The sequence below is a fragment of the Chamaea fasciata genome, unplaced genomic scaffold (genome assembly GCF_029207755.1).
Source record: "Chamaea fasciata isolate MVZ Bird 193981 ecotype frontalis unplaced genomic scaffold, bChaFas1.0.hap1 SCAF_30, whole genome shotgun sequence".
Lineage (NCBI taxonomy): Eukaryota > Metazoa > Chordata > Aves > Passeriformes > Sylviidae > Chamaea > Chamaea fasciata.
This window is the reverse complement of record NW_027094115.1, coordinates 834,057-861,118: the sequence shown is the minus strand read 5'-3', so window position 1 is coordinate 861,118 and position 27,062 is coordinate 834,057. Positions and strand designations below refer to the sequence as shown.

The window sequence follows — 27,062 nt, the reverse complement described above, 5'->3', positions numbered from 1 at the left end:
TTCAATGCAACTGCTTTAAAACATCCTTTGTCTGGCTGGATAAGGAAGGGATCCACAGCTTGAATTCCTTGTTTCATTTTGCCAAGGATCTCTCAGAGCCATTCCTTTCACACGTGTACAGCTCCCTGTGTGTTTTCTGCATGTGGGTAGAAACCCCCATTATCTGCACACCACAGGAATAATCCCTGTGACACAGACAGGCTGCAGCAAAAGGCTGCTCAGAAGACTCAGGTGTTATTCCTTCCTTCCTACCTGCAAATAAATTAATTTGGGAGCTGCCCCTAATTGTTCCAGCTGGGCTGGTGGGAGGTGTTTGGGCACCATGTCAGTTTGGGGTGGTCACAGTCAGCATTAATTAATCACACGGAGAATATTTTTAGAATAACTGGACAATTTGTCAGCAAAGACAAACGTTTGGGCTTTTTAGCAACATCTCAACTGTTTCCTCATTCTTCATTCTTAATGAAGGCCCTGTATCTCAACTTGCACCAGGCTGTTGATGCTTTGGCACCAACTCCTCCAGTGTGTGGGAGCCTGAACCCGTGAATCCTCTCAGCACCGCAGGAACACAAAAAGGGGCCACCATAGACCAGCTCTCCCAAAGTAAGCCAGGCCGACCTTCCACAGCACTGGGCTTATCTCGGTGTGACCTTCACCCTGAGGAACTCAGCACCTGCACAGAACCCAAATAGCAAAGAGCACACAAGGAACCCCAAACAGCAAACAGCTACTCTAAAGAGCAAGTAGCAACTCCAAACAGCAAATAGCTACTCAAAATAACATAAAGCTACTCCAAAGAACGTACAGCTTGAGACTAAATGGAGAAAATAGGCACAGCTTGAGATTTTGCAATCAAAGGACAATGCATGGTCTATGTAAGGTCCCTCACCACCACATGGGGTGGAAAAGAGATGATCTTTAAAGATCTCTGAACTCAAACCATTCTATGATTACATGAAAGTGTTAAAGGATATGTGATAACCAACTCCAGCGCAGTAAATCTCTCATCAGAAGTTAACTGGTGTAAGGTACTCAGGAGCAGCTGAAAAGCCACAGTGCTCCTTCAAAATTCCACTGGAGACCAAGGAAATTTTTACATCAGATTCTGTTCATTTCCGCACCAGAAAAATGCCAGGAACAGGAATTCTGCCACTATCAAAGCACAGGTTCTGTTGGATACCTTGATACATACACTGGGGCCAGCCTGCCTGCTTTAAAGCTTGTGCCAAGGCTTGTGTTTCCACCCAAATCCATAATCCCCTGAGCACGGCTCAGAAGTCATGGATTTTAGTGAGGGAACAGCACAGAACTTGAATTAGGGGCCTGCTGAAGGTGCATTAGCTCAGGGGTGTAACACAGCACATCCATGAGATTTGAGAAAACCTTCAATCCTGCTTCAGCTTCTAGGGAAATGCAGATGACAAAAGCTCTCTGCAGTACAAATCATGCTCTGGGTTTGTTTGGTTTGGGGTTTTTCCATTTGTAGCAATAGAGTTATTCCAACTAATAAGTGAAGAGCAGCAAAATGAATAAGTCAGGTAGATCCTTCCACTGAATAAAAGAAATAAATCTTTCCCCTGGAGCATCGGGACAACTGGCACACTGAAGCAGCCAGTGTCTCAGTCTTAGATTTTACCCAGTATTTTGTAATAAAGGGTTATGTAATTCCAAGTCATTTATACTAATGGAATGTGGGAGCTACTGCAAAACACTCCAGAGGATCAGTCAGAAACTTCATCTGTGAGCGCTTTTGGCAACTTGCAAATACTTTCCTGTCTCTGAAATTTATGGTTATTAATGTCAGTGCCATGGCTCTGGCAGGCATCACCTCCACTGTTTCCAAGCCTTTGGTTCAAAATAAGTACTCCTGATCAAGAAAATCAGGACAATCATTTCAGCTAGTATTTTTAAATTTCTTTCTCTTCTTGTTGTATTGCTTTAGTATGAAGCTTTCCAAAGCTCAGCACAAAATGATTCCACATTGCTCCATCCACATCTGAAAAAAGCAGCACTCTTACAGTGCCAAGGAGATGACACAGCCACAACTAGTGATGAAAAAATGAGCTAGGGAGTTATCTTCAGCACAAACAGCTAAACAGTCAAAATATGCATTTGATTAGCAGAAGAAACAAAGAAAGTGTGACTCAGCTAGGGAAAATAAAACTCTTTAAATGAGGCACTTGAGCTGTTCTCCATCCCAGCAGCTGAATTCAGCCCCTCCTGAAGGGAGTAGCCCCTCTCCGGGCTGGTTTTTACCTGGAATTGCTGCTCTGGGCAGAGAGATGAGGGGGCAGAAGAGCAGGGACACAGCTCATGGGCAGAAGGGCACGAGCAGAGCTGCAGGCGAGCGCTCCCGGCACATTTTCAACCCTGGAATTGGTGCCTGCAGGGATAATTCTGCACTCCCTGCTCTTGTGAGAGCCTCAACCTCCCTGGCTCACAGGGAAACCAGAGGGGACCAGGGAGCTGCCCTGCTCCCAGCCACTGTTTTAAGAAATTCGAGTGCACACTCAAGTTTTAGTACACACAAAGCTTCTGTATTAGGAAAGTTTATAACAATGTGATTACAGAGCACAATGGGATTTATGCACTAGACCTACCAAAGAAGTTACCACGACATTAACAAATCAAGCAGTCAGGAGTTGCAGAGGTCCCTTGGGGACAGAGTGACTTCTACAAAACCCAAATCCAAAGAAAACCTCCTTGGTATCAGCATGTGCCATTCCAGTTCATGCCTAGCAAAAGAACTCTGTGAAAAAGAACAAAGTAGGACTGACTTACTTGTCCAGAATGAAATACAAATCAAATCCCCCGTAGCAGGCAGGACCACCATTCTCTCTCTTTCCGCCGTGTCCATCACAGGTGAGTGTAAAAATTGCTAGGAAGACACACTTGAAGCCAAATCTCAAGATGCTTTGCTTTGCAATGGCCATTATATCCAGAGAGGAGAAGAAAAAGAAATCTCTTATTCCAAGGCTCCTTTATTTCACAGGTTTCTCCACAAAAGCCATTCAGTGACCTTTAAAAGGCATAGATGTATACTGTATTCCTTAAAACTCCACTTGCAACAGCTGTCCACAAGAACTGCAAGAGTTTCCCCCTTGTTTCCCTTGCACTTCTGTTTCTTGGTTTCAGATTTCAAGATGCACAATACTGTATTTCACTTTTTTTTTTTTTAAAGGGACTTGACCCTCAGTCTCCCTTGCAGCTCTTGAGAAGCAGCACCATTGTTTGCCATGAGCAGAAGCAACCTCCTCACAAGTCTTGCTTTGTCAGAGACTTCAGAAAATACAGGGAGGGTTTGTGGCTCCCCCCCCCACCCCTTAATTATTATTGTTATTATTAAAGATGGCAATCTCTGCTTTTCCTTAGCAAAAGAAGCTTAGAGAATGCCATCTCGTGGCCAGAACTCTGAGTCTGGTTTGCAGCAGATTTCTGCACTGAACAGCCCACAGCAGCCCCGGGTGCCAGGACAGAGGCTGAGTGCTCTCAGCAGGACCCAGCTGTGCACACGGAATCACAGCCTGAGCCGCGTTGGGATGGACCTAAAGCCCATCCCATCCCACCTCTGCCCTGGCAGGGACACCTTCCTCTATCCCAGCTTGCTCCAAGCCCCATCCGGCCTGGCCTTGGACACTTCCAGGGATCCAGGGGCAGCCACAGCTGCTCTGGGAATTCCATCCCATCCCACCCTCACAGGGAACAATTCCTTCCCAATATCCCATCCGACCCTGCCCTCCTTCATCCTAAGGCCATTCCCCCTTGTCGTCTCACTTCACCTTTGTTTCCCACCCAGACAAAAGATGTGTGCAGAGACATCTTTTCTTCCTACATAGGCAACATCTGAGTTTAAAGACCTTTAAAAACTTGGAGCAGCTTCATAGAAGTGAAAAGCCATGCCAGGCTTTATGCCTTGCACTTTCCCAGTCCTCAGGAGTACTCAGCAGTGCCTGTGCTTATAAAAGTCTGCCCCAACTCACCATCCTCACCAAACTCAGTTCAACCTCTAAAGCCTAAACTCCCCCTCTTCCAAGGAAACTCAATGGAAAATGTAAATTCATCTACACTCACCTCTCTTTGTCTCCTTCCACAAACAGCACCACAGGTTCTAAAAGCAGAGGCGGACAGCTGAAAAGGAACACCATTCCCCAGTGAGGGAGCCCCTGTACCGGTGAAAGCTAAACTGGAGGTACTAGGAGCTCCCAAACTTCCCTCGCAAATCCTCAGGCCACACCAACAAATCCGATCTCCTAACTGCCAACACCTGGTGAGCGGAAAAGCTTCAGCGGGGGTTTCAGGGGATGAAATGCACCTGACTCAGGCTTTCCAGCTGCCCTGCACTGCTTAAAGCAGTAAATTTGTCTTTAAAATGTGCTTAATAAAAGCTGGAGGAGGAGATCAGATTCTCCAGGTAGCTGTGGATTCAGACTGATACGAGGCTCAGGAAAGCTTGGGGAAGAGCCGAGGAATGAAGCCTCAGATGAAGCTGTGAGGGCTCTGAGATGGAGAGAGCTGCTGACAAAGTGGAACACCGAGCTTTTTCCTGAAATTCTGAATTTCTCAAGGACTCTTCATACGCCTGCCTTAAGAGTGCGTGTTTTTGTTTATGATCAGCACTCAAGCTCATGTGGGACACAGGAGGGGTGTTGGAATTTGTCTGACCTTCCCCCTCACTAAAAATGCCAGAAACAAAAACGTCATGAAGATTGCAGGTTGTGTGTGAGACCTACCAGTACTCGGGAAGACTGAGTGTATGCCAGTCTTTGTGTGAGAGACAATAACGAGGTATTTTAATTGTACACAGCTGTGCAAAGGGTAATTAAGCTCCAGCTGGTGCCCGTGGGTTTGGGAGCATCTTTGGGTGACTCTGTGGGTGGCTCCCTTTGGCTTCCAGGTGTTTGACCTGGGTGATGGGTAATGACTTTTGTCAAGATCTAAAAATCACATTCCCTGTTTTTCAAGGGACTTCAGGAAGCTGTTACAGTAGGATGTGGAAGCTGCCTAGACTCCCCAATGTTATTCTCACATTTAAATTATCACGGCACAGGAATTCCTGTGCAGTGCGGACACGTCCTTAGAGTCCCTGGCTGTATCTCCAGTGCTGTAATTCAGCACAGCTGGGCTGATACTGGCATCACTGCATTCTCCTGGTGCTGGGGGATAGCAGATTCCTCCGGATGGGAGTCGGGTGCCTTTTCCATCTCATTTGTGCAACTCGAGGCTGACCCTCAGTGGCCAAGAGGATTTCTTTCTTGGCCAGACTGCTCTAATATTTCAAGGGATCAAGAGCGCCCTGGAGTGGAAACGTCTCCACTGACTGCCCATGGCTGATCCAGACCTCCCCAGAAGGTGATGAGGCTCCTCAACACCCCCAGTACATTGATGATATCATGGTGTAAGGCAGCACAGCAGAGGCTGAGTGCTGAGGCACAGCTTGGGGCATCCTGCCATTTTTGTTAGAGGAAAGGAAATACTCAATCTTGATTGTAAAGATGTGAGCAACAAGAATCCCAGCCTTGCTTTATGCTAGGAAAAAAACCACTCTGTAAATCCCACAAAGGAGACTCCCCTTCCCCTAAGAAAGGGAAATTCATCGCTGTGCACTTCTTTTCTTCTGCCTTTTGTGCCCCCTCAATCAAGATTTTTAATGTGAGGCATCTTTCCCCAAACAGAGAAGGAAGGTCCTAACTGTGAATGTCTTGTTTGTACCATGCACACCCTGAGGCTTGCCCAGGTCTCTTGCTGTCCTGAGATGAAAAGAGCAATGAAAGGGCTCAACTGGGGCAAAATATTTTCATGGAGGCGTTCTTAGATGAAAAAGGGTAGAGTAACAACAAGCAGGCTGGAGTTATTCCATGATGAAGGAATTTAATTGATAGCTCTGCTCATCAATTGATCTGTTTCAGTACTCAAACCTCACGAAGAAACCTCTTAAAAGGAAAGATACCAGGGAGTAACGCCATCAGGGTTGGATTTGGACAGCAGCTACAAGACTGCTGCTGGAGCATCCATGCAAGGTTCAAGAAAGGTATGGTTTACACAAAGTTATCATTATGGCAGTATGTGAGGGCCAAATGTTGAAGGACATCGAGTTTGATGCATGATCCGAGATTGAATTGTAGCCCTTCAAAAACAAGGAAAGAAAAACAGTTACCACGATACATAGACTAAGATGCATTCACTGACAGCCCTTAATACCTGACACATTGCACTCCCCTTTTCAATCCCATTGAGCCCTCCCAGGTGACAGAGTTGATGCTTAAAGCAAAGCAAGCAGTGAGTAGCTGGATTCCTGCTATGCGAGAATGTAATATCCTGAGCCTGAGCTGTAAAGCGTCTTTCCATGACAGGGCTGGAGACAATCAGCTAGCAGCAAGGCTCAGAATACTTTGATGGTGCTTCAGGATTAACTCCTCTAAGTAAAACTTAATTTCCTTGGATATATTTGAAACAAATGTGTTTTTTCCCCATCAACACAAGAAATTGTATTGCAAGTGATCAAATTACAATTCAAGCACTCACAGCAACTCAGCTAATTTATGCCCATGTCCTCAGCAATGGCTGCCCTTCTACAGGAGAGTGCTGGCGTTGCCCAGAGACAGCCAGGTTCTGAAGAGCCGCTGCACTGGGAATGTTTGAGCTGTGTAGGGACAGATTCTCTTGGCGTCCCCAAAGAGCAGCAGCTCTGTGGCACAGCAAGGAATGCTGACAAAGACGTGCTCTCGAACACCCTTAGGGATTTCCCGTGCAGAAATCGGGGCTCTGTTGCACTTGGCTTGTGTGAGTCCCAATGGCTGGGCATTACATGGTGAGGCTGCTGCCCGTCCATGGGCCCAGGCACATGGGCTGTGAGGGTCTGAAAGAATCCTACCAGGTGTAGGTCATTAAAGCCCTGGGGAATGAGATTGTTGCCCCTGGGAAAAAACCTACAGGGATCAAAGCCGCTTGACTTAGTGTTGTGAAGCACAAGAGTTTCTTCGCTGCCTGGCTCAACTCGTCAGCAAGCTCTGACCTGTAGGACAGCGGTTCTTGTACCGAGCCTTCTTCCTGACTCTAGGTATTACAGGGGAGCGCAGTGTGGGCTGAAACAGTCTGTGCCCAAACTGAAGCCCCATTAAGCTTCCCTGAAGGGAGCTGTAAGGGTTTTGTTGGGGTCATTCATGGGGGCCGTGACACCACTCTGTTCTAGTCCTGATCTCTGGAGGTGCCGAACACTTTGTGCAACTGCTCTGGAGCCCTTGGTGCTTTCTGACTAGAGGGGGAAGAGCAGCAATTGTGCCTTAGTCATTCCCCAAGGGAAACAAATGCCAGGTCACACAGAGACAGAATTCTTTGTTTGCACTCACCGTGAACTTCATAAGCCACATAAGTTGAGAGTCCTCTGCACATAGAGAAGGTATCTGGTCCATAGGATTCAAGGTCACGAATAATTCTCTTGACGAGGGTGAATGTGATCTCCTTTGTAGGGGGTCTTGGACGATTCTGATTCTAAGCATCAAATAACAGCATTCAGCCAGATCAGTGCCCTGATCCATTTAACTGCATGTATATTCCAAACTTGTTATAAACATTATATGAATAATCTAACACTGGCCAAACATGTAAACCCTCCACTGAAAGCATCTGAACAAAGGTATTCTGATTTTCAAGAGTATAAAGTTACATTGTTGTAAAATGTCATTGAAGTTGATAAAAATATCTAATTATGCTGTGATGATCCTGGCCTTTAAAGTACCTGTTGGTTTTGAAAATAGCAAAGTCTCACATATCAGTTTATTTAGTACAATTTTCCAAGTAACTGCTTCTTTTTCAATCTTACCCTGATGTCTGCAGCCAGCTGAGGGAGTGCATCAAAGCTGGGCATCTCTGTTCTGTTCATTATGGAAAGGTAGCAAGCTTTCTCTGGCAGCACTTTGGTTGCCATAAAGCCCTGTAAAATAAAGTTATTGACCACTTGGAATTTAATCATTAATATTGGAATTTCATACATATTAAAAAAAAAGTAATAAAACAGTTTTTACTGAAGGTATGAACCAGTCTCTGAAGAAGCTCCCTCCCTGCACTCACCGTGTCATAGTTCCAGATGGTTTTCCAGGACCCATGGTTGGTCTTTTGCTCAATACTTGCTACGAGCCATTTCCTATTGATGGTCATAATTTGGTAGCCTCCACCAAGGGAGATTTTCTTGCTTACTTCAGTCTGTTGGTGCTAGAAAAACAAATGAAAGAATACTTAGGCTTTGAGTGATTATCTCCCCAAGGTTCTTAAAAAATGAAAAGTTCTAGGAGATCTCTGAAGTAGGGAACATAGAAAGAGCAGCCACGTGGAAATTGTTCACTGTACTTACGTGATCAGCAAGGGCTGGAGTCAGGACAAGTCCAAGAAGGACTGCAGTCAAAATCTGAAATGAAAATCAAATACAAAAGTGTAACTGTAAAATTGTCTGGCTGACAAATCTGGCCGTGAGAATCCTCCTTCCCTTTTCCTAATCTGATGTTTAAGGGTTCTCCTTCGATGCTGTTTTGCTTTCTCTCTGGGACTGCATCAGTGCCCCGAAAGGGAGTCACCCTTGCTTTACCCCAGGGTGCTGCAAAGTAGACACATTTCACACTTGCTCTTTCAAGAGTTGAATCTCAAGTTGTTTCTTAGACCTGTGCAGGCGCACACAGGTATTTTACACGAGTGAGGAGAAAGCTTTCCCATTCCTTCCGCTCTGGCATTACAGGGAAGAGCTTGACCCACTAGGGCAGTGCTCCAGTTGTGCAAAAGCATTGACAATAATGGTCGTGGATTAGGCTTCCTCTTTTCTGAATAACGTACAGTCAAGCCGTGAAAAGTTCCTTACCTTCTCAGCTGCTCTGGGGAACAGGGGCTGAGTTGCTCATTCTGGAGGAGCAAAACGCCCCCAGAGAAAGCCTTAGTGCTCCAGAGAGGCAGAAGCCCTTCTGAGGGATAAAGGAATGGGTTTGAATCAAAGGTTCAGTTTATAAGGAAGAAAAGCATGCATACTTACAGGGAGATTCATCCTGACTGCAGAGCTGATGTTGCTGAAGGCAGAATAAATGATGTGATCCTCCCACCTTTTATTTGTTTTCAGAATTAGGTGTGGAAGGGCTGAATGCTGCAATAAAATTATTTTGTCGTTTGTTTCCCTGTCACTTGTCCCTGAAAATTATTTCCTGATGTAACTACTTGATAAACATGGGGATTGTACTTTGGGAAATTTTGGCCTGCTGGATTCTGGTGATTATGAGGTAGGAATCTGTTGGTAGGCAAAAAACATAAATAGGTTTTATTCCCTCCTTCCAGCAATGCCATGTGTATGATGTGTTCTTCTGCTGAAGCATAACCCCAGTACCAGAGTGGTGTGAACTTTCATTGTGGTGCTTCTTGGAGCTGTTTTGGATGTTCCAATTTTTGGAACAGATTAAAGGAGTTAAGGATTTAGCTTTGTGGATTCCCAGCAGTGTTTCACTCAGTAAAGCATTAGCTCCACTTGCCTTTTTTTTGGGAATTATTGCTCCTGGAGATCAGATTAAAGGAGAGATGATTTCTGGCCACAGAGAGGAATCTTGTGAAGCTGTCAGTTCTGTTGTGTCAGATTTTACATTCAGGCTTTACCCTGACCTGGTATTCATGACTGTACTGGGAACTCTTAGAGGGAAGTGTGGGAGTGATACTGATTGTATCAGGAATATTCGTTACCTGACCCAGGCAGGGAACAAGGGATAATCACTCATTCCCTGACAAACTAGGAACATTATTTACCTGTTTCACAGCCTGAGTAGAACAGGACCATTGTTACCAACTTGGGATAGGCCAGGGCGGAAATCTCCTGGGGACTACGGACTGTCAACTCTTGATTCTGTAAACACCATTGCTAAATGGGGCCTTTGAGCTGCAGTGGGATCCACAAGCATCTCCCGTGGAGTGGGATGTCTCCCGGGGCTTGCAGAGCCTCAGGTTTGCAATACTCAAAAGACTGTTTCTGAAGTCTGGGCTGGTATCCCCCACTCCTCGAGACTCAACCTCACCCTCTGAGAAATGCGAAGGCATTTGACCTGTTTCAGTGAACTCGAGGGGAATTTTTAACAGGTACTTTTGAACACCTAGATATAGATGTAGGCAGCTCTGGGCCTGTGTGTGTGCATGAGGAGTGATAAGGGTAAGAATGTTGCTATCTTGAATCTGTAGTTCAGTCTTTGTTGTAATTGTGGTAAACACTACTGAATCACCTTGTAAATGAGTCAGTGATTAAACACTCTTAAACCCTTTGCACCCCTGGACTCTGTGTATGCCATTCTAAAGTGATTTTAATTTGGTTTTCCCTTTGCAGGTTTCATCCATGCAGTAAGCAGTAGACTAACCCTTGCCATTGAATTCTGTTAACCTGTACTTTCACAAACTCATGTTGAAACCTACTTTTGCCAATACCTGTTATGGTGATTCTTTAAGTGACTGCAACCACTCATTCACAACACCCTGTTAGCAAGAGCTGGAGCCAGGAAACCACCAAGAAGAGCAGCAATCAAAATCTGAAAAGAGCATTTGAAATTCACAACATTTTAAGATTGTGACTGCTTATCTTGCATGAAGTTATTTTCGGTCTTAAATTAATTCTGACTTCCAGTTTACTTTGTGTACAGGCTCAGCATTTTCTGCAGTGGGATCCAGCTGAAGAGGATTTAATATGCAGGAGAATTATTTGTTATGATAAATTCATTTGTGTTGACTATTGTGAACAATTGTTATCATGGAGACATTCCCTTGAACATAGAACTGGTCCAAACTTTCATTTTAAAGGATTTTGATGAGAAGGATCTGAGTGCCCATGGGGTGTCTCGTGTCTCATGGTTCTCCTACACTCAGCAAACAGTTGAGCCCTAACTTTAAATGACTTGCTGAGGCTGTTGATTTGCCTTTGAGTCATGAAGGAGAGAATATTGTCCTGTGGACATCGCACAAGCGCGTTGCCCCTGGAACAGACCACTTCTCTCTTTCATGTTTGAGCAGGCAGGAGGACTTCCATCCCTGCCAAAATGGAGATTTCACCCCTGCAGTCCCCACCCCTTTGGCATTTTCGCTTTGGGAGCCCTGCTGAAATCACAAAGAGTTCACTCAGTGCCAAGAAAAGCTCAAAACCATTTAAAAGCTGCCCAGCTTTTAAGAGTTGTATGAGAAAGTGATAGGTATACTTACAGGCAACTTCATTTGGATGGTAGGCCAGGCCAGCTCCGCTGCTAATTGATGTGTACTCTTACTTTTTATACATAACATCCCAAAGTTAAATCTGAAAATGGGTTTACCTTATTGGCAGGTGCCCTGTGTTCACAGAAGCATGACGAGTTTCCTGGGGAAGTGCTCTGATAAGAGGAGGCTTTGATACCTGCCCGATTGAATTCATTGCATACAGGGAAGCGAGGGAAAACTGGTCATGGTAAGCTCAATGTATTTAACAGTCACTTTTAAATGGAAAACAATGATGGTAGGAAGCCAAGCACAGATTCCCAGTAAGCTTGTAGTGATGCTTTGTGCCAACGTGGCAAAGGACTCAGCCTGAAGCTGTGCCTCTAACCAAAAGCACCATTCAAACCAAGGGGGTGGTAATCTTGCTATGTTAAAAATGTTAAGAGAGTCCCTGGGGATGATGAGGCTGGTTCTAAATCATAGGAATTGCTGAGTTCTTTTGCTGACCTTCCTTTATGAGCTCATTCAGGTTCTACTGTCTGCTTGTCAGACACGGCCCTGAATCTTCACAGAGCCCCTTCAGGAAAGTAGCAGCTGATTATGGACTAAGGGCTGATTTCAGTGTGCCAGAAACTGAGGGATGTTGCATGGCTGGTGTTGGTACTAAAGACAGATTTGTATTCACCTGGATAACCTGGGGCATCCTGCCATTTTGTTGGAGAAAAGGAAATACTCAATCTTGATTCTAAAGATTTGAGCAACAGGAATCCCCACCTTGCCTTATTTTAGGAACAAAACAACTCTGTAGATCCCACAAAGGAGACTCCCCTTCCCCTAAAAAAGGGAAATTCACTGCTTTGCTCTTCATTTCTTCTGCCTTTTGTGCCTCCTGAATCAAGATTTTTAATGTGAGGCATCTTTCCCCAAACAGAGAAGGAAGGTCCTAACTGTGAATGCCTTGTTTGTACCATGCACACCCTGAGGCTTGCCCAGCACTCTGGCTGTGCCTTGTGTTAAGAGCTGGCAATGAAAAGAGCATTTGAAGGGCTCAAATGGGGCAGAACAGAGACAATGAAAATGTTTTTGTGGAGGTGTTCATAGATGAAAAATTCTAGAGTAATGACCAATAAGCTGGAGTTAATCCATAATGAAGGACTTTATTTGAAAGATCCGGTTACCAGTTGATCTTTATCAGCATCTAAATCCCCAAGAACATCTCTAAAAAGAGATGTGAGGGAAGACGGGCATCAGGGTTTGTCTTGGGAAGCAGCTCGGAGCCTCTGTACTTGATTGAAGAAAGCTAAGATTTTCAGGCCTTGATACTGCCACAATAATTCAGGTCCACAAGTTTGAAGACATCAAGTGAAATACATGATCCTTGGTGCACTTGGGGTCCTACACAAACAACATTAAAAAAAACCCCAAAACCAAAATGAACAAAAACCCAACAAACAAAAACAAACAAACAAAAAGAGGCACTGCCTTAGATGCTGTTAAGTACTCTGTGCATTTGTTGACAGCCCTTAATATCTTGGCAAATATCACTTGCCTTTTCAATCACATTGAGCCCTTTCAGCTACCAAAGCAAGCTTGAAGCAAAGCAAGCAGTGACTACATGGAACTGCTGCTAGGTCAGAATGCAACAGCTGGAGCCTGAGCTGTAGAGTGTTTTCCAAAAGAGGGCTGGAGACAATCAGCTTGGAGAAAGGCTCAGAATACTTTGATTCTTCAGGAATTCTTTGGTGCTTCAGGATTAACTCCTTTGAGTAAAAAAATTACTCAAATATATTTCAAAAGAATATAGTTTTTGACCTCAATACAAGAACTTATGTTATGAAGAAACTAACAGCGACTCAGCAGATTTATACACACGTCCAGAACAACGGCTGTTCTTCTACAAGGATGCATGTGTGTTGCCTTCTTTGAGTCAATGTCCAAGTGGAGCAACAGCAATTGTGCTTCGGTCATCCCCCAAGGGAAACAAATACCAGGCCACTTAGAGACAGAATTCTTTTGCTTGCACTCACCATGAATTTCGTAAGTCATGTAGGTGGTGAGTCCGCTGCACATAGCAGTGATGTCTGCTCCATAGGAGTTGAGGTTGCTGACCAATCCATTGGTGACAAAGGTGATCTTCTTGGTAGGTCTTCCAAGACCGATCTGGTTCTAAACAACAAATACCAGCATTCAGTAAGCTCTGTGCTAGTAAGCTTATTCAGCTGTCAGAGGATGACTCGGGGCTGGGTGTTTGAGCCCCAACTGCCTTTAGGTACACTATTTAATCCCCTGGGGGCCTTTGGGACCAGTGGCAAGCCTTGAAGGCAGCAGCCAAGGCAGAGTTTGTTCCAAGGGAGTCAAGGTGCAGGGAGCATGAGGGGAACTGGCAGTGCAAGGAAAGTGCTGGAGAGGAGAGTGGCCGCTCTGTGGAGCCAGAGCTCCTCCCAAAGCCTTTGCTCAGTCTCTGCTCTCGCTCCTCAGAGGCACATGGGCAGTTGTCTGGCAGGAGAAATCTCCTCCTGGTTTCTTTCTGCCCTACAGGTCTTCCTGCTATTTAAAGTGTGGATTTTTATGGACTTTGTCCTCAGATTTCAAGGGAAACCTTTGTTTAGCAAATGGAAATATGCTGAATGCTGAGATCACTTTTATGTCTATGCTAATGTGGATGGCCGAACTAAAGAAACATGGTATATGGTCCTCTTCAAAAAGTTTGAAAGCTTACTAAAATACTTTTTCTATGAAATTGAAAAATTTTTTCTTCCTCAGTTAGATCTTCTGATGAAAAAATATTTTTCTAGACTTATACAATGAGATTTTACAAAATGTACTTAGCAAAGAATCTAAAGTCTTTGTTACTAAGGTAGTAAAAAAAGTCAATTGAAATAATGTCTTAAATAATTGTAAAAATAATCTAACTAATCTGGGACTAAGACTTAACATGATGAACCTGCACTAAAAGCATCCAAATGCGGATACTGTAATTCTTGAAAGCTTTCAAATTATGTACCTGAAAAGTACCACTAAAAATATCCATGAAAATAACCATTGAAATGGCTTTTAATTTATGGCTTGGTTAAGAGGGTTTTTAAAGCAGTGTTTCAGCTAAAAAAGGAATTTAAAATATTCTACAATATTCCAAACAATTGCTGACTTTGAACCTTACCCTGTTCTCTGGAGCATATCTGACGAGAGCATCGAAGCTGGGCATCTCATTTCTGTTCATGGTGGAAATGTAGCAAGTCCTCTCTTGCACCACTTTGGTTGCAATGATGCCCTGTAAAAAAAACAGTTGTTAAGCACTCCCAGTCTGGTTTTCCACCTAAAAGATGGGATAGAATCTGACTAACAAGAGTGAAAAATGCTGAGACTTTCTACAGCTAATCCTGGACTCAAGATGGTTAAAATATAGAAACATGCCCTGTCCCTGAGAGAGCTATACTACGAGCCAGCCTCCATTAAAACTGTGTAAATGAGCACCCTCTGTGGCACTCACCGTGTTGTAGTTCCAGATGGTTTTCCATGAGAACTGGTTGCTCCTTTGCTCTATGATCCCCACATGTGAGGGTGTGAGGGTCATATTTTGGAAAACACAGGCACCAGAGAAATGGCAGTTGTTATCCATCTGCTGAGACTAAAAAGCCAAGGGAAAGAAGAGGTTTTGCCTTTGAAGGGAGACAGTGATGGCCCCAAAGCATTAGAAAAATCCCTGCTACAAAGGAAGTGCTGCCCCTAGGAGGTGCCAGCACATGCCTGAGTCGTTTCCAAAGGACCCAGAATCAAGGCTGTGGTTTTGGGCAAAGGCCGTAGGAACTCTTTTCATGGATTCAGTGAATCACTGCTGCATCTGACAGCTGTCATCTGGCGCCTTTAGAGGTCGATGAGTGCGAGAGGACTGGCCACACTTAAACCAAGCTCAGGGTCTTCGACAGAAACCTCAGCTGACCCATTGCTCTGTTTCAGCATCTGCACCCTCAAGCAGGAACCTCTCAAAAGAGGAGATGCCAGGCAAGCACGGCATCACGGTTGGCCTTGGACAGCACCTCTGAAGCCCCTCCTCTTTGGTTCCGGAAAGGTAAGGGCTAAGGTTTTCTTACTTGTCCATTGCCGTTGCAGTACTTCAGATCGACGACTCCCAGGACATTGAGGGTAATGCATGATCCCAGGTTCACTTGGAGTCCTTGGAAAGCAAGAAAGGAAGAAACAAAACCCGGTGAGCCTATGCCTAAGACCTTGACTGCCATTCAAATGGTCAGCAAGCTCTGACCTGAGGGGCAGTCGTACTTAGGACGACCCTTTTTCTTGACTGGCCATTACAGGGGAGCTCTGTGTGAGCTGCAACACTCTGGGCCCAAATGTAAGCCTCCGGAAGCTTCCCGGAAAAGAGTTTTGTACGGGTCATTTATGGGCGGCACTGGCACCGCCCCCTTCCAGTCCTGATCTGCGGACGGGCCGAACACTTTGTGCTGAAGCCCTTGTTTTTTGTGCGTCTCAGAAGTGGAAGAGCAGCAATTGTGCCTTAGTCATTCCCCAAGGGAAACAAACGCCAGGTCACACAGAGACAGAATTCCTTTGCTTGCGCTCACCGTGAACTTCATAAGCCATGTAGGTGGTGAGTCCACTGCACATAGAGAAGACGTCTGCTCCGTAAGAACTGAGGTTGTTGACCAGTCCATTGGCAACAAAGGTGATCTTCTTGGTAGGTCTTCCGAAGCCGATCTGGTTCTAAGCGTCAAATAACAGCATTCACAAGGATCAGAGCTGGGATCTGGTTCCCGCTAGGCTTATTCGCTAGGGAAAAGGCTGTGCAATAGGGAGACGCTCTCTTGCGCCCCAAAGGAGAAGGGAGTCTGGCCAAGAGCGGCTGCAGTGCAAAGTTCTGAGCTGAGCAATGCAAGTTTGGTACTGAATGGTCTGCGCAGGACTTGGAGATCTTGGCAGGCCAAGAGAATCAAGGCCCTTGAAGGGCTCCTCAGAGCAAGGCTCTGGCCCTGCAAGCTGCGGCGCTCAACATCCTCACAAAAATGGGAGATGAGCAGAGGAATGCTGCAGCCCCTTTCTTCTTTCAGCAAAGCATTCCTAGGGAAAAAGTCCCAAACCCCAGTGCTGCTGAGAGAAAGACAATCCTGCCCCCTGGGACAACCTTGTCCACTGCAGAAGGAAAAAGCGCGTGAAGAAATGGGCCAATGATCTCCAGGGTCGGGACTCTGCTGCTCCTTGGCAATCTTACCCTGCTCTCCTGTGCCAGGCGGGCCAGATTATTGAAGCTGGGCATCTCACTTCTGTTCATGATGGAAATGTAGCAGGTGTTCTGTTGCGGGACTTTGGTTGCAATGACGCCCTGTAAAATAAAGTTATTGAGCACTGGCATTTCATTCTTTCAAGCCTTGGGATCGGAGAAAACTCTCTGTTCAAACAGGAACAAAGTCCGAGAGATCCTGCCCGAAATTGTGCCCTCAGCACGGCCAGAAAAAGGAAACAAGCCCCGTCTCCGCGCCAGCTCTGCCCGGAGCCAGTCTCCTCAAATGCTTTGTGCACAAGCACCTTCCCTGCCACTCACCGTGTTGTAGTTCCAGATGGTTTTCCAGGACCCGCTGACGGTGTTTTTCTCAATGATTGCCACGTGCCATTGCCTGTTGATGGTCACAATTTGGGACTGGCCACCAACGATGACTTGCGTGTTGTTGACGATGCCGCCGGGAATCTGCTGAGACTAAAAAGCCAAGGGAAAGAAGAGGTTTTGCCTTTGAAGGGAGAGAGTGATGGCCCCAAAGCATTAGAAAAATCCCTGCTACAAAGGAAGTGCTGCCCCTAGGAGGTGCCAGCACATGCCTGAGTCGTTTCCAAAGGACCCAGAATCAAGGCTGTGGTTTTGGGCAAAGGCCGTAGGAACTCTTTTCATGGATTCAGTGAATCACTGCTGCATCTGACAGCTGTCATCTGGCGCCTTTAGAGGTCGATGAGTGCGAGAGGACTGGCCACACTTAAACCGAGCTCAAGGTCGTCAAGGGAAACCTCAGCTGACCCATTGCTCTGTTTCAGCATCTGCACCCTCAAGCAGGAACCTCTCAAAAGAGGAGATGCCAGGCAAGCACGGCATCACGGTTGGCCTTGGACAGCACCTCTGAAGCCCCTCCTCTTTGGTTCCGGAAAGGTAAGGGCTAAGGTTTTCTTACTTGTCCATTGCCGTTGCAGTACTTCAGATCCACGACTCTCAGGACATTGAGGGTAATGCATGATCCCAGGTTCACTTGGAGTCCTTGGAAAGCAAGAAAGGAAGAAACAAAACCCGGTGAGCCTATGCCTAAGACCTTGACTGCCATTCAACTGGTCAGCAAGCTCTGACCTGAGGGGCAGTCGTACTTAGGACGACCCTTTTTCTTGACTGGCCATTACAGGGGAGCTCTGTGTGAGCTGCAACACTCTGGGCCCAAATGTAAGCCTCCGGAAGCTTCCCGGAAAAGAGTTTTGTACGGGTCATTTATGGGCGGCACTGGCACCGCCCCCTTCCAGTCCTGATCTGTGGACGGGCCGAACACTTTGTGCTGAAGCCCTTGTTTTTTGTGCGTCTCAGAAGTGGAAGAGCAGCAATTGTGCCTTAGTCATTCCCCAAGGGAAACAAACGCCAGGTCACACAGAGACAGAATTCCTTTGCTTGCGCTCACCGTGAACTTCATAAGCCATGTAGGTGGTGAGTCCACTGCACATAGAGAAGACGTCTGCTCCGTAAGAACTGAGGTTGTTGACCAGTCCATTGGCAACAAAGGTGATCTTCTTGGTAGGTCTTCCGAAGCCGATCTGGTTCTAAGCGTCAAATAACAGCATTCACAAGGATCAGAGCTGGGATCTGGTTCCCGCTAGGCTTATTCCCTAGGGGAAAGGCTGTGCAATAGGGAGACGCTCTCTTGCGCCCCAAAGGAGAAGGGAGTCTGGCCAAGAGCGGCTGCAGTGCAAAGTTCTGAGCTGAGCAATGCAAGTTTGGTACTGAACGGTCTGCGCAGGACTTGGAGATCTTGGCAGGCCAAGAGAATCAAGGCCCTTGAAGGGCTCCTCAGAGCAAGGCTCTGGCCCTGCAAGCTGCGGCGCTCAACATCCTCACAAAAATGGGAGATGTGCAGAGGAATGCTGCAGCCCCTTTCTTCTTTCAGCAAAGCATTCCTAGGGAAAAAGTCCCAAACCCCAGTGCTGCTGAGAGAAAGACAATCCTGCCCCCTGGGACAACCTTGTCCACTGCAGAAGGAAAAAGCGCGTGAAGAAATGGGCCAATGATCTCCAGGGTCGGGACTCTGCTGCTCCTTGGCAATCTTACCCTGCTCTCCTGTGCCAGGCGGGCCAGATTATTGAAGCTGGGCATCTCACTTCTGTTCATGATGGAAATGTAGCAGGTGTTCTGTTGCGGGACTTTGGTTGCAATGACGCCCTGTAAAATAAAGTTATTGAGCACTGGCATTTCATTCTTTCAAGCCTTGGGATCGGAGAAAACTCTCTGTTCAAACAGGAACAAAGTCCGAGAGATCCTGCCCGAAATTGTGCCCTCAGCATGGCCAGAAAAAGGAAACAAGCCCCGTCTCTGCGCCAGCTCTGCCCGGAGCCAGTCTCCTCACATGCTTTGTGCACAAGCACCTTCCCTGCCACTCACCGTGTTGTAGTTCCAGATGGTTTTCCAGGACCCGCTGACGGTGTTTTTCTCAATGATTGCCACGTGCCATTGCCTGTTGATGGTCACAATTTGGGACTGGCCACCAACGATGACTTGCGTGTTGTTGACGATGCCGCCGGGAATCTGCTGAGACTAAAAAGCCAAGGGAAAGAAGAGGTTTTGCCTTTGAAGGGAGAGAGTGATGGCCCCAAAGCATTAGAAAAATCCCTGCTACAAAGGAAGTGCTGCCCCTAGGAGGTGCCAGCACATGCCTGAGTCGTTTCCAAAGGACCCAGAATCAAGGCTGTGGTTTTGGGCAAAGGCCGTAGGAACTCTTTTCATGGATTCAGTGAATCACTGCTGCATCTGACAGCTGTCATCTGGCGCCTTTAGAGGTCGATGAGTGCGAGAGGACTGGCCACACTTAAACCGAGCTCAAGGTCGTCAAGGGAAACCTCAGCTGACCCATTGCTCTGTTTCAGCATCTGCACCCTCAAGCAGGAACCTCTCAAAAGAGGAGATGCCAGGCAAGCACGGCATCACGGTTGGCCTTGGACAGCACCTCTGAAGCCCCTCCTCTTTGGTTCCGGAAAGGTAAGGGCTAAGGTTTTCTTACTTGTCCATTGCCGTTGCAGTACTTCAGATCCACGACTCTCAGGACATTGAGGGTAATGCATGATCCCAGGTTCACTTGGAGTCCTTGGAAAGCAAGAAAGGAAGAAACAAAACCCGGTGAGCCTATGCCTAAGACCTTGACTGCCATTCAACTGGTCAGCAAGCTCTGACCTGAGGGGCAGTCGTACTTAGGACGACCCTTTTTCTTGACTGGCCATTACAGGGGAGCTCTGTGTGAGCTGCAACACTCTGGGCCCAAATGTAAGCCTCCGGAAGCTTCCCGGAAAAGAGTTTTGTACGGGTCATTTATGGGCGGCACTGGCACCGCCCCCTTCCAGTCCTGATCTGTGGACGGGCCGAACACTTTGTGCTGAAGCCCTTGTTTTTTGTGCGTCTCAGAAGTGGAAGAGCAGCAATTGTGCCTTAGTCATTCCCCAAGGGAAACAAACGCCAGGTCACACAGAGACAGAATTCCTTTGCTTGCGCTCACCGTGAACTTCATAAGCCATGTAGGTGGTGAGTCCACTGCACATAGAGAAGACGTCTGCTCCGTAAGAACTGAGGTTGTTGACCAGTCCATTGGCAACAAAGGTGATCTTCTTGGTAGGTCTTCCGAAGCCGATCTGGTTCTAAGCGTCAAATAACAGCATTCACAAGGATCAGAGCTGGGATCTGGTTCCCGCTAGGCTTATTCCCTAGGGGAAAGGCTGTGCAATAGGGAGACGCTCTCTTGCGCCCCAAAGGAGAAGGGAGTCTGGCCAAGAGCGGCTGCAGTGCAAAGTTCTGAGCTGAGCAATGCAAGTTTGGTACTGAACGGTCTGCGCAGGACTTGGAGATCTTGGCAGGCCAAGAGAATCAAGGCCCTTGAAGGGCTCCTCAGAGCAAGGCTCTGGCCCTGCAAGCTGCGGCGCTCAACATCCTCACAAAAATGGGAGATGTGCAGAGGAATGCTGCAGCCCCTTTCTTCTTTCAGCAAAGCATTCCTAGGGAAAAAGTCCCAAACCCCAGTGCTGCTGAGAGAAAGACAATCCTGCCCCCTGGGACAACCTTGTCCACTGCAGAAGGAAAAAGCGCGTGAAGAAATGGGCCAATGATCTCCAGGGTCGGGACTCTGCTGCTCCTTGGCAATCTTACCCTGCTCTCCTGTGCCAGGCGGGCCAGATTATTGAAGCTGGGCATCTCACTTCTGTTCATGATGGAAATGTAGCAGGTGTTCTGTTGCGGGACTTTGGTTGCAATGACGCCCTGTAAAATAAAGTTATTGAGCACTGGCATTTCATTCTTTCAAGCCTTGGGATCGGAGAAAACTCTCTGTTCAAACAGGAACAAAGTCCGAGAGATCCTGCCCGAAATTGTGCCCTCAGCATGGCCAGAAAAAGGAAACAAGCCCCGTCTCTGCGCCAGCTCTGCCCGGAGCCAGTCTCCTCACATGCTTTGTGCACAAGCACCTTCCCTGCCACTCACCGTGTTGTAGTTCCAGATGGTTTTCCAGGACCCGCTGACGGTGTTTTTCTCAATGATTGCCACGTGCCATTGCCTGTTGATGGTCACAATTTGGGACTGGCCACCAACGATGACTTGCGTGTTGTTGACGATGCCGCCGGGAATCTGCTGAGACTAAAAAGCCAAGGGAAAGAAGAGGTTTTGCCTTTGAAGGGAGAGAGTGATGGCCCCAAAGCATTAGAAAAATCCCTGCTACAAAGGAAGTGCTGCCCCTAGGAGGTGCCAGCACATGCCTGAGTCGTTTCCAAAGGACCCAGAATCAAGGCTGTGGTTTTGGGCAAAGGCCGTAGGAACTCTTTTCATGGATTCAGTGAATCACTGCTGCATCTGACAGCTGTCATCTGGCGCCTTTAGAGGTCGATGAGTGCGAGAGGACTGGCCACACTTAAACCAAGCTCAAGGTCGTCAAGGGAAACCTCAGCTGACCCATTGCTCTGTTTCAGCATCTGCACCCTCAAGCAGGAACCTCTCAAAAGAGGAGATGCCAGGCAAGCACGGCATCACGGTTGGCCTTGGACAGCACCTCTGAAGCCCCTCCTCTTTGGTTCCGGAAAGGTAAGGGCTAAGGTTTTCTTACTTGTCCATTGCCGTTGCAGTACTTCAGATCCACGACTCCCAGGACATTGAGGGTAATGCATGATCCCAGGTTCACTTGGAGTCCTTGGAAAGCAAGAAAGGAAGAAACAAAACCCGGTGAGCCTATGCCTAAGACCTTGACTGCCATTCAAATGGTCAGCAAGCTCTGACCTGAGGGGCAGTCGTACTTAGGACGACCCTTTTTCTTGACTGGCCATTACAGGGGAGCTCTGTGTGAGCTGCAACACTCTGGGCCCAAATGTAAGCCTCCGGAAGCTTCCCGGAAAAGAGTTTTGTACGGGTCATTTATGGGCGGCACTGGCACCGCCCCCTTCCAGTCCTGATCTGCGGACGGGCCGAACACTTTGTGCTGAAGCCCTTGTTTTTTGTGCGTCTCAGAAGTGGAAGAGCAGCAATTGTGCCTTAGTCATTCCCCAAGGGAAACAAACGCCAGGTCACACAGAGACAGAATTCCTTTGCTTGCGCTCACCGTGAACTTCATAAGCCATGTAGGTGGTGAGTCCACTGCACATAGAGAAGACGTCTGCTCCGTAAGAACTGAGGTTGTTGACCAGTCCATTGGCAACAAAGGTGATCTTCTTGGTAGGTCTTCCGAAGCCGATCTGGTTCTAAGCGTCAAATAACAGCATTCACAAGGATCAGAGCTGGGATCTGGTTCCCGCTAGGCTTATTCCCTAGGGGAAAGGCTGTGCAATAGGGAGACGCTCTCTTGCGCCCCAAAGGAGAAGGGAGTCTGGCCAAGAGCGGCTGCAGTGCAAAGTTCTGAGCTGAGCAATGCAAGTTTGGTACTGAACGGTCTGCGCAGGACTTGGAGATCTTGGCAGGCCAAGAGAATCAAGGCCCTTGAAGGGCTCCTCAGAGCAAGGCTCTGGCCCTGCAAGCTGCGGAGCTCAACATCCTCACAAAAATGGGAGATGTGCAGAGGAATGCTGCAGCCCCTTTCTTCTTTCAGCAAAGCATTCCTAGGGAAAAAGTCCCAAACCCCAGTGCTGCTGAGAGAAAGACAATCCTGCCCCCTGGGACAACCTTGTCCACTGCAGAAGGAAAAAGCGCGTGAAGAAATGGGCCAATGATCTCCAGGGTCGGGACTCTGCTGCTCCTTGGCAATCTTACCCTGCTCTCCTGTGCCAGGCGGGCCAGATTATTGAAACTGGGCATCTCACTTCTGTTCATGATGGAAATGTAGCAGGTGTTCTGTTGCGGGACTTTGGTTGCAATGACGCCCTGTAAAATAAAGTTATTGAGCACTGGCATTTCATTCTTTCAAGCCTTGGGATCGGAGAAAACTCTCTGTTCAAACAGGAACAAAGTCCGAGAGATCCTGCCCGAAATTGTGCCCTCAGCACGGCCAGAAAAAGGAAACAAGCCCCGTCTCTGCGCCAGCTCTGCCCGGAGCCAGTCTCCTCACATGCTTTGTGCACAAGCACCTTCCCTGCCACTCACCGTGTTGTAGTTCCAGATGGTTTTCCAGGACCCGCTGACGGTGTTTTTCTCAATGACTGCCACGTGCCATTGCCTGTTGATGGTCACAATTTGGGACTGGCCACCAACGATGACTTGCGTGTTGTTGACGATGCCGCCGGGAATCTGCTGAGACTAAAAAGCCAAGGGAAAGAAGAGGTTTTGCCTTTGAAGGGAGACAGTGATGGCCCCAAAGCATTAGAAAAATCCCTGCTACAAAGGAAGTGCTGCCCCTAGGAGGTGCCAGCACATGCCTGAGTCGTTTCCAAAGGACCCGGAATCAAGGCTGTGGTTTTGGGCAAAGGCCGTAGGAACTCTTTTCATGGATTCAGTGAATCACTGCTGCATCTGACAGCTGTCATCTGGCGCCTTTAGAGGTCGATGAGTGCGAGAGGACTGGCCACACTTAAACCGAGCTCAAGGTCGTCAAGGGAAACCTCAGCTGACCCATTGCTCTGTTTCAGCATCTGCACCCTCAAGCAGGAACCTCTCAAAAGAGGAGATGCCAGGCAAGCACGGCATCACGGTTGGCCTTGGACAGCACCTCTGAAGCCCCTCCTCTTTGGTTCCGGAAAGGTAAGGGCTAAGGTTTTCTTACTTGTCCATTGCCGTTGCAGTACTTCAGATCGACGACTCTCAGGACATTGAGGGTAATGCATGATCCCAGGTTCACTTGGAGTCCTTGGAAAGCAAGAAAGGAAGAAACAAAACCCGGTGAGCCTATGCCTAAGACCTTGACTGCCATTCAAATGGTCAGCAAGCTCTGACCTGAGGGGCAGTCGTACTTAGGACGACCCTTTTTCTTGACTGGCCATTACAGGGGAGCTCTGTGTGAGCTGCAACACTCTGGGCCCAAATGTAAGCCTCCGGAAGCTTCCCGGAAAAGAGTTTTGTACGGGTCATTTATGGGCGGCACTGGCACCGCCCCCTTCCAGTCCTGATCTGCGGACGGGCCGAACACTTTGTGCTGAAGCCCTTGTTTTTTGTGCGTCTCAGAAGTGGAAGAGCAGCAATTGTGCCTTAGTCATTCCCCAAGGGAAACAAACGCCAGGTCACACAGAGACAGAATTCCTTTGCTTGCGCTCACCGTGAACTTCATAAGCCATGTAGGTGGTGAGTCCACTGCACATAGAGAAGACGTCTGCTCCGTAAGAACTGAGGTTGTTGACCAGTCCATTGGCAACAAAGGTGATCTTCTTGGTAGGTCTTCCGAAGCCGATCTGGTTCTAAGCGTCAAATAACAGCATTCACAAGGATCAGAGCTGGGATCTGGTTCCCGCTAGGCTTATTCCCTAGGGGAAAGGCTGTGCAATAGGGAGACGCTCTCTTGCGCCCCAAAGGAGAAGGGAGTCTGGCCAAGAGCGGCTGCAGTGCAAAGTTCTGAGCTGAGCAATGCAAGTTTGGTACTGAACGGTCTGCGCAGGACTTGGAGATCTTGACAGGCCAAGAGAATCAAGGCCCTTGAAGGGCTCCTCAGAGCAAGGCTCTGGCCCTGCAAGCTGCGGCGCTCAACATCCTCACAAAAATGGGAGATGAGCAGAGGAATGCTGCAGCCCCTTTCTTCTTTCAGCAAAGCATTCCTAGGGAAAAAGTCCCAAACCCCAGTGCTGCTGAGAGAAAGACAATCCTGCCCCCTGGGACAACCTTGTCCACTGCAGAAGGAAAAAGCGCGTGAAGAAATGGGCCAATGATCTCCAGGGTCGGGACTCTGCTGCTCCTTGGCAATCTTACCCTGCTCTCCTGTGCCAGGCGGGCCAGATTATTGAAGCTGGGCATCTCACTTCTGTTCATGATGGAAATGTAGCAGGTGTTCTGTTGCGGGACTTTGGTTGCAATGACGCCCTGTAAAATAAAGTTATTGAGCACTGGCATTTCATTCTTTCAAGCCTTGGGATCGGAGAAAACTCTCTGTTCAAACAGGAACAAAGTCCGAGAGATCCTGCCCGAAATTGTGCCCTCAGCACGGCCAGAAAAAGGAAACAAGCCCCGTCTCTGCGCCAGCTCTGCCCGGAGCCAGTCTCCTCACATGCTTTGTGCACAAGCACCTTCCCTGCCACTCACCGTGTTGTAGTTCCAGATGGTTTTCCAGGACCCGCTGACGGTGTTTTTCTCAATGACTGCCACGTGCCATTGCCTGTTGATGGTCACAATTTGGGACTGGCCACCAACGATGACTTGCGTGTTGTTGACGATGCCGCCGGGAATCTGCTGAGACTAAAAAGCCAAGGGAAAGAAGAGGTTTTGCCTTTGAAGGGAGACAGTGATGGCCCCAAAGCATTAGAAAAATCCCTGCTACAAAGGAAGTGCTGCCCCTAGGAGGTGCCAGCACATGCCTGAGTCGTTTCCAAAGGACCCGGAATCAAGGCTGTGGTTTTGGGCAAAGGCCGTAGGAACTCTTTTCATGGATTCAGTGAATCACTGCTGCATCTGACAGCTGTCATCTGGCGCCTTTAGAGGTCGATGAGTGCGAGAGGACTGGCCACACTTAAACCGAGCTCAAGGTCGTCAAGGGAAACCTCAGCTGACCCATTGCTCTGTTTCAGCATCTGCACCCTCAAGCAGGAACCTCTCAAAAGAGGAGATGCCAGGCAAGCACGGCATCACGGTTGGCCTTGGACAGCACCTCTGAAGCCCCTCCTCTTTGGTTCCGGAAAGGTAAGGGCTAAGGTTTTCTTACTTGTCCATTGCCGTTGCAGTACTTCAGATCGACGACTCCCAGGACATTGAGGGTAATGCATGATCCCAGGTTCACTTGGAGTCCTTGGAAAGCAAGAAAGGAAGAAACAAAACCCGGTGAGCCTATGCCTAAGACCTTGACTGCCATTCAAATGGTCAGCAAGCTCTGACCTGAGGGGCAGTCGTACTTAGGACGACCCTTTTTCTTGACTGGCCATTACAGGGGAGCTCTGTGTGAGCTGCAACACTCTGGGCCCAAATGTAAGCCTCCGGAAGCTTCCCGGAAAAGAGTTTTGTACGGGTCATTTATGGGCGGCACTGGCACCGCCCCCTTCCAGTCCTGATCTGCGGACGGGCCGAACACTTTGTGCTGAAGCCCTTGTTTTTTGTGCGTCTCAGAAGTGGAAGAGCAGCAATTGTGCCTTAGTCATTCCCCAAGGGAAACAAACGCCAGGTCACACAGAGACAGAATTCCTTTGCTTGCGCTCACCGTGAACTTCATAAGCCATGTAGGTGGTGAGTCCACTGCACATAGAGAAGACGTCTGCTCCGTAAGAACTGAGGTTGTTGACCAGTCCATTGGCAACAAAGGTGATCTTCTTGGTAGGTCTTCCGAAGCCGATCTGGTTCTAAGCGTCAAATAACAGCATTCACAAGGATCAGAGCTGGGATCTGGTTCCCGCTAGGCTTATTCCCTAGGGGAAAGGCTGTGCAATAGGGAGACGCTCTCTTGCGCCCCAAAGGAGAAGGGAGTCTGGCCAAGAGCGGCTGCAGTGCAAAGTTCTGAGCTGAGCAATGCAAGTTTGGTACTGAACGGTCTGCGCAGGACTTGGAGATCTTGACAGGCCAAGAGAATCAAGGCCCTTGAAGGGCTCCTCAGAGCAAGGCTCTGGCCCTGCAAGCTGCGGCGCTCAACATCCTCACAAAAATGGGAGATGAGCAGAGGAATGCTGCAGCCCCTTTCTTCTTTCAGCAAAGCATTCCTAGGGAAAAAGTCCCAAACCCCAGTGCTGCTGAGAGAAAGACAATCCTGCCCCCTGGGACAACCTTGTCCACTGCAGAAGGAAAAAGCGCGTGAAGAAATGGGCCAATGATCTCCAGGGTCGGGACTCTGCTGCTCCTTGGCAATCTTACCCTGCTCTCCTGTGCCAGGCGGGCCAGATTATTGAAGCTGGGCATCTCACTTCTGTTCATGATGGAAATGTAGCAGGTGTTCTGTTGCGGGACTTTGGTTGCAATGACGCCCTGTAAAATAAAGTTATTGAGCACTGGCATTTCATTCTTTCAAGCCTTGGGATCGGAGAAAACTCTCTGTTCAAACAGGAACAAAGTCCGAGAGATCCTGCCCGAAATTGTGCCCTCAGCACGGCCAGAAAAAGGAAACAAGCCC

General features: G+C 47.9%; 6 protein-coding genes across 6 annotated transcripts in view; all 6 read right to left on the bottom strand.

Annotated features, from left to right (window-relative positions):
- The window catches only part of ANTXR1 (ANTXR cell adhesion molecule 1), a 73,476-nt gene extending 70,051 nt beyond the window's left edge, over window positions 1–3,425 (bottom strand). The window contains 1 exon segment of the mRNA XM_066206437.1: window positions 2,782–3,425. Coding sequence (XP_066062534.1) covers window positions 2,782–2,933 — 152 coding nt within the window. The 5' untranslated portion in view covers window positions 2,934–3,425.
- Window positions 3,426–5,905: 2,480 nt separating this feature from the next.
- LOC136302783 (gastrokine-1-like) lies at window positions 5,906–9,056 on the bottom strand. The gene is made up of 6 exons (XM_066206325.1): window positions 9,014–9,056; window positions 8,348–8,401; window positions 8,068–8,208; window positions 7,820–7,930; window positions 7,347–7,488; window positions 5,906–6,124 (listed from the first exon to the last, which is right to left on the bottom strand). Exons 1-6 carry the CDS (start codon window positions 9,023–9,025, stop codon window positions 6,036–6,038), a joined length of 549 nt encoding a protein of 182 aa, XP_066062422.1. The 5' UTR covers window positions 9,026–9,056; the 3' UTR covers window positions 5,906–6,035.
- A 3,268-nt stretch (window positions 9,057–12,324) lies between these two features.
- LOC136302781 (uncharacterized) lies at window positions 12,325–18,646 on the bottom strand. Its single transcript, XM_066206323.1, has 11 exons — window positions 18,491–18,646; window positions 17,847–17,985; window positions 17,358–17,440; window positions 16,742–16,894; window positions 16,412–16,522; window positions 15,768–15,906; window positions 15,279–15,361; window positions 14,678–14,815; window positions 14,348–14,458; window positions 13,215–13,353; window positions 12,325–12,582 (listed from the first exon to the last, which is right to left on the bottom strand). Exons 1-11 carry the CDS (start codon window positions 18,629–18,631, stop codon window positions 12,497–12,499), a joined length of 1,323 nt encoding a protein of 440 aa, XP_066062420.1. The 5' UTR covers window positions 18,632–18,646; the 3' UTR covers window positions 12,325–12,496.
- Window positions 18,641–20,725, bottom strand: LOC136302617 (gastrokine-1-like). Its single transcript, XM_066206080.1, has 5 exons — window positions 20,570–20,725; window positions 19,926–20,064; window positions 19,437–19,519; window positions 18,821–18,973; window positions 18,641–18,667 (listed from the first exon to the last, which is right to left on the bottom strand). The coding sequence occupies exons 1-5, from the start codon at window positions 20,708–20,710 to the stop codon at window positions 18,641–18,643; spliced, it is 543 nt and encodes a 180-aa protein (XP_066062177.1). The 5' UTR covers window positions 20,711–20,725.
- Window positions 20,720–24,914, bottom strand: LOC136302616 (gastrokine-1-like). Its single transcript, XM_066206079.1, has 9 exons — window positions 24,728–24,914; window positions 24,084–24,222; window positions 23,595–23,677; window positions 22,979–23,131; window positions 22,649–22,759; window positions 22,005–22,143; window positions 21,516–21,598; window positions 20,900–21,052; window positions 20,720–20,746 (listed from the first exon to the last, which is right to left on the bottom strand). Exons 1-9 carry the CDS (start codon window positions 24,866–24,868, stop codon window positions 20,720–20,722), a joined length of 1,029 nt encoding a protein of 342 aa, XP_066062176.1. The 5' UTR covers window positions 24,869–24,914.
- On the bottom strand, window positions 24,878–26,991 carry LOC136302615 (gastrokine-1-like). The gene is made up of 5 exons (XM_066206078.1): window positions 26,807–26,991; window positions 26,163–26,301; window positions 25,674–25,756; window positions 25,058–25,210; window positions 24,878–24,904 (listed from the first exon to the last, which is right to left on the bottom strand). Exons 1-5 carry the CDS (start codon window positions 26,945–26,947, stop codon window positions 24,878–24,880), a joined length of 543 nt encoding a protein of 180 aa, XP_066062175.1. The 5' UTR covers window positions 26,948–26,991.
- Between the last annotated feature and the right edge of the window lie 71 nt (window positions 26,992–27,062).

Excerpts from the sequence above, each read along its gene's own strand:
- LOC136302783 (XM_066206325.1), bottom strand. Across the intron at positions 8,209-8,347 it reads CTCCAGCCCTTGCTGATCAC|CACCAACAGACTGAAGTAAG; the intron begins GTAAGTACAGTG and ends TTGTTTTTCTAG. Across the intron at positions 7,931-8,067 it reads CCATCTGGAACTATGACACG|GGCTTTATGGCAACCAAAGT; the intron begins GTGAGTGCAGGG and ends TTTATTTTACAG.
- LOC136302617 (XM_066206080.1), bottom strand. The coding sequence starts at position 20,710 with ATGCCAGTGCTCAATAACTTTATTTTACAGGGCGTCATTGCAACCAAA. Across the intron at positions 20,065-20,569 it reads GCCTGGCACAGGAGAGCAGG|AACCAGATCGGCTTCGGAAG; the intron begins GTAAGATTGCCA and ends TTTGACGCTTAG. Across the intron at positions 18,974-19,436 it reads ACTGCAACGGCAATGGACAA|TCTCAGCAGATTCCCGGCGG; the intron begins GTAAGAAAACCT and ends TTGGCTTTTTAG.
- LOC136302615 (XM_066206078.1), bottom strand. The coding sequence starts at position 26,947 with ATGCCAGTGCTCAATAACTTTATTTTACAGGGCGTCATTGCAACCAAA. Across the intron at positions 25,757-26,162 it reads CATGGCTTATGAAGTTCACG|GACTCCAAGTGAACCTGGGA; the intron begins GTGAGCGCAAGC and ends TTGCTTTCCAAG. Across the intron at positions 24,905-25,057 it reads CCATCTGGAACTACAACACG|AGAGTTTTCTCCGATCCCAA; the intron begins GTGAGTGGCAGG and ends CTGTTTGAACAG.
- LOC136302616 (XM_066206079.1), bottom strand. The coding sequence starts at position 24,868 with ATGCCAGTGCTCAATAACTTTATTTTACAGGGCGTCATTGCAACCAAA. Across the intron at positions 23,132-23,594 it reads ACTGCAACGGCAATGGACAA|TCTCAGCAGATTCCCGGCGG; the intron begins GTAAGAAAACCT and ends TTGGCTTTTTAG. Across the intron at positions 21,053-21,515 it reads ACTGCAACGGCAATGGACAA|TCTCAGCAGATTCCCGGCGG; the intron begins GTAAGAAAACCT and ends TTGGCTTTTTAG.
- LOC136302781 (XM_066206323.1), bottom strand. The coding sequence starts at position 18,631 with ATGCCAGTGCTCAATAACTTTATTTTACAGGGCGTCATTGCAACCAAA. Across the intron at positions 16,895-17,357 it reads ACTGCAACGGCAATGGACAA|TCTCAGCAGATTCCCGGCGG; the intron begins GTAAGAAAACCT and ends TTGGCTTTTTAG. Across the intron at positions 13,354-14,347 it reads GATATGCTCCAGAGAACAGG|AACCAGATCGGTCTTGGAAG; the intron begins GTAAGGTTCAAA and ends TTTGTTGTTTAG.